General features: G+C 35.2%; 1 protein-coding gene across 1 annotated transcript in view; it reads right to left on the bottom strand.

The window, feature by feature from the left end:
- Positions 1 to 1,278: 1,278 nt before the first annotated feature.
- The window catches only part of HPGD (hydroxyprostaglandin dehydrogenase 15-(NAD)), an 11,486-nt gene continuing 9,502 nt past the window's right edge, over positions 1,279 to 3,262 (bottom strand). The window contains exons 3-4 of the mRNA XM_010134536.1: positions 2,486 to 2,649; positions 1,279 to 1,417 (exon numbers count right to left, since the gene is read on the bottom strand). Coding sequence (XP_010132838.1) covers positions 1,279 to 1,417; positions 2,486 to 2,649 — 303 coding nt within the window. The remainder of the gene's footprint in view (positions 1,418 to 2,485; positions 2,650 to 3,262) is intronic.

The raw sequence follows: 3,262 nt of genomic DNA, 5'->3' as shown, positions 1-3,262 counted from the left end.
AGTTGTTAGTCCAGAGGGTTATATAGATGCTTTCAGGGATGCTGATGCTAGCATCACGTATGCATTCAAAATAGGCTTTAAAAACAGTGCTAGCGTAGCCAAAAATGGAGGCAGGGAGAGAATGATGACTACTTCAAGGTATGCGTCTCTGCTTGTCATCCCCAGAGTCTTATTCCACCTGATGTCCACAGAAGGTAAATATTAGTATTTCCACTCTTTCAATGACAATGCTGAAAAAAACCAATGCTGACATCAGTGAAATTAAAGTCAGTATCCCAAGGAGGGTAAATATTGACTTTTCCCACCTTTCCCAGGAATTATTAAATCTTCTTACTCTATAAGCCAAAATAAATTACCATGTAAAAATTAATTTTTGTCAGTCATTTAACACCTGCAGTACGAAGGTTTGTTTCATAAATGTATCTGGGGATTGACCCGGTTTCAGAAGATCCAGTGGCACTCAGGAGGTAGGAAGAGAATTTTTTATTTTCCTTGACACTGTATTTCAGTGCCACTTACTCCATCTAAGAATAAGAATTGTGATACCCAAAATGGAGATGTATAGAACACACGCACAAGAATATTACTCAGGATTTAACTGATGTTTTAATCAATCAAAGCAAGAAATTAGATTTAAAGATTTAGAAATGAGATTTTAATGAGTAAGTAAACAAATTTAATCAATGCCAAAGTATTCACCCTTGTATATACAGAAAGAGAAAATTCATATATATATACATAAAAGAAAACAAAAATATTTCTGAACTGTTTTATAAATAGATAAAATCCAAGAAGTTAAAAAATCTTTACTTTCTTGTATGATATGTATATATAAATGAGGAAAAATAATTTTGCCTCTAGTTCTATTTTACATTTCATGAGAAAACTGAACTGAATTCCTGGTCTGAAGAATTCAAGGTGTAAATAAGTAGATGCTTATGACAGTGAAAAGAATTATACGAAGTAAATCAGGTCCACTGAAGAATGCTTGGAGTATGTGGATCAGAATTACCAGAAGGAAAACTACATAATCAAAAATCTTCAGAGCAGTGTGTTTATTTTTCTGCATAAATACTATTATTAGCACTCATAGAATCACAACAGAATGGCAACATTCTCCCACACCAGATTTTCTTGCTTATCTCTCTGTTATTAGGATACGAATGTTTGAACACTGTCACTGCTCTAAATACCACACCAACCGTTTTTTTCCAAAAACAACTATTTAAAAAATTTTTCATATATAAGAAAAGCCAAAAATAATTAGCATAAAAATATTTATCTCTTTGACGATGTAAAAGGCGTTTGGCTGTATTGTTGAAAATGAATTCCTTGGGATGCTGTAATCTTCATAACTTCTCCATTTAGAGTATCATCTTCAATTATTGTTATCAGTCCCTCAGCAATTATTGATGGGCTGGAAAAAAAAATTGTTATTTCAATGTCATGGTGTAATAGAACATGTGAAAAGGAAAGGTAAAGAAACTCTACATAAATCTGTATTAAATCTTAAATTAAACAAATTGTTATTTGAACAAGTTTATTTTCAAGAAAAGCAGAGGTGGTCTGAATGTTTCAGAAGAGAAATTTGGTCTGCTTAATCAGGACATACCAAGTAAAGCACCAGCTTTACAAATCATCATTTGTTTGCCCTAGTTACTGCTAAATCCCTGTGGATATCCAGCTGCCACCAGGCTTCCTATCAAAGTTTTCTCTGCCTGGGCAATGGACAGAAGTAACCCTTTCACAGTCCTCTGCAGCTCTTTGCTGTTTCTGTGCAGGACTGACATGCAAATTAGCGTAAGGAGGATTTTGTCACATGCCATTTGCTGTGGCCAATAGGTGCAATATATTGGGCATATGAAAAAGTGTGGCTGAAAGAACACAGTCATGCAACTTCCTTTGTGCAGAAGTACATGATCCGCTAATTATTAGAGATCGAGAAAGTGTTAAAAGAATATCACTTTGGGCTTGTCTTGTTCTCACCCTCTTTCCTGGCTGCCTGCTTTTGGCCTTTGCTGGCAATACTGTCATGGGCTTAGTAGCTTTGATCTGATCCACCATCACTGCTACTGTGCCTCTACTGTCCAGCTTTGTCAGTTCTTGATTTGATTTTTGTCTCGGTTCATTTGCACATTTTGTGGAAATTCAGTACAAATCACATAACCTGTATCTTGCAACAAGTTTCATTAAATTCAGGGAAGAACAGCAAGTGCTATTAAAACCTAAACCATCATCTTTAACTTGGGAATTTGATTTGCACTTGCTGGGAAGTGGAAATGCAGAAAGGGAAATATCACTGTGTAGGTGATACTCTTGAAATAGCCTTAGATATCTGCCATTTGTTCCCTGTATATAGGATAACACATTTGATAGACTTTTATCGGAGGAGGCATTTCCCTTTAATTTTGCTGTAAGTGCTATTTTGTGTGCTTATTCTTTAATAACAAAGGGCAAAAAACCTCCTGTATCTGATTTAACTTACTCCATCACGCCATAGAACTGCATCATATTTTTGATCTCATCCTTATATGTATAATATTGTCCCATATTCTCTTCTTTGTCTATTGACTGAAGAATTGGTGTGTTGACAAATCCTGGACAAATTGTGTTGAGTCTTACACCATAGTTTTCCATATCAGCAGCTAACTAGAAAAGAGAAACAAGTTAGGCATTTGTCATCAACAATTTAAAACAGTATCGTGTAAGTAATTTTCCAAAGAATGCGATTTCCACTGAGTACTTTTCAGCCTTGCCTTGTAAGCAAATTTTGTTACTATTTGTTGTTTTGTTCCAACAGCTAATTTTAAAGCACATTTCTCTGTTTTTCTGGGTGAATGATTCTATGAGAAATCAACACTCATCTCTCCATGCAGCTGTTTTTTTTTCTAATATTTTTGGTTATAGTGCTCTTGGCATGTCATTAACAGTATTCTAGGATGATGGTATTATTCTTATAAGCAAAGCCAAGTTAAAAAAATCTCCAAAATGTATGCTTCCAATCTTATATAAACTTTCTCATTAGAAGAATACAATCTGAAATAAAATCAAGATTTAACTCTAAGTTTGTATTTACCTCCCTCATGTCAACAGAAATAAGATTTGGTCTCTACCCCTAGGACTGTAATGCTAAACCTTTCCAGCTGCTCTATTCTCTCTGCGAAGGGAGAAATCTATCACTGAGCATCTCCACAGGAATGTCCCTGTGTACTCCAGGAAAGAGGTGAGAGATTCTTCAGGCAGCGGTTCCGGAACATGATGA

Source organism: Buceros rhinoceros, unplaced genomic scaffold, assembly GCF_000710305.1.
Source record: "Buceros rhinoceros silvestris isolate BGI_N320 unplaced genomic scaffold, ASM71030v1 scaffold9194, whole genome shotgun sequence".
In the NCBI taxonomy this organism is placed as follows: Eukaryota; Metazoa; Chordata; class Aves; order Bucerotiformes; family Bucerotidae; genus Buceros; species Buceros rhinoceros.
The sequence above is the reverse complement of the archived record's forward strand: the minus strand, read 5'-3'. Positions and strand labels throughout refer to the sequence as shown.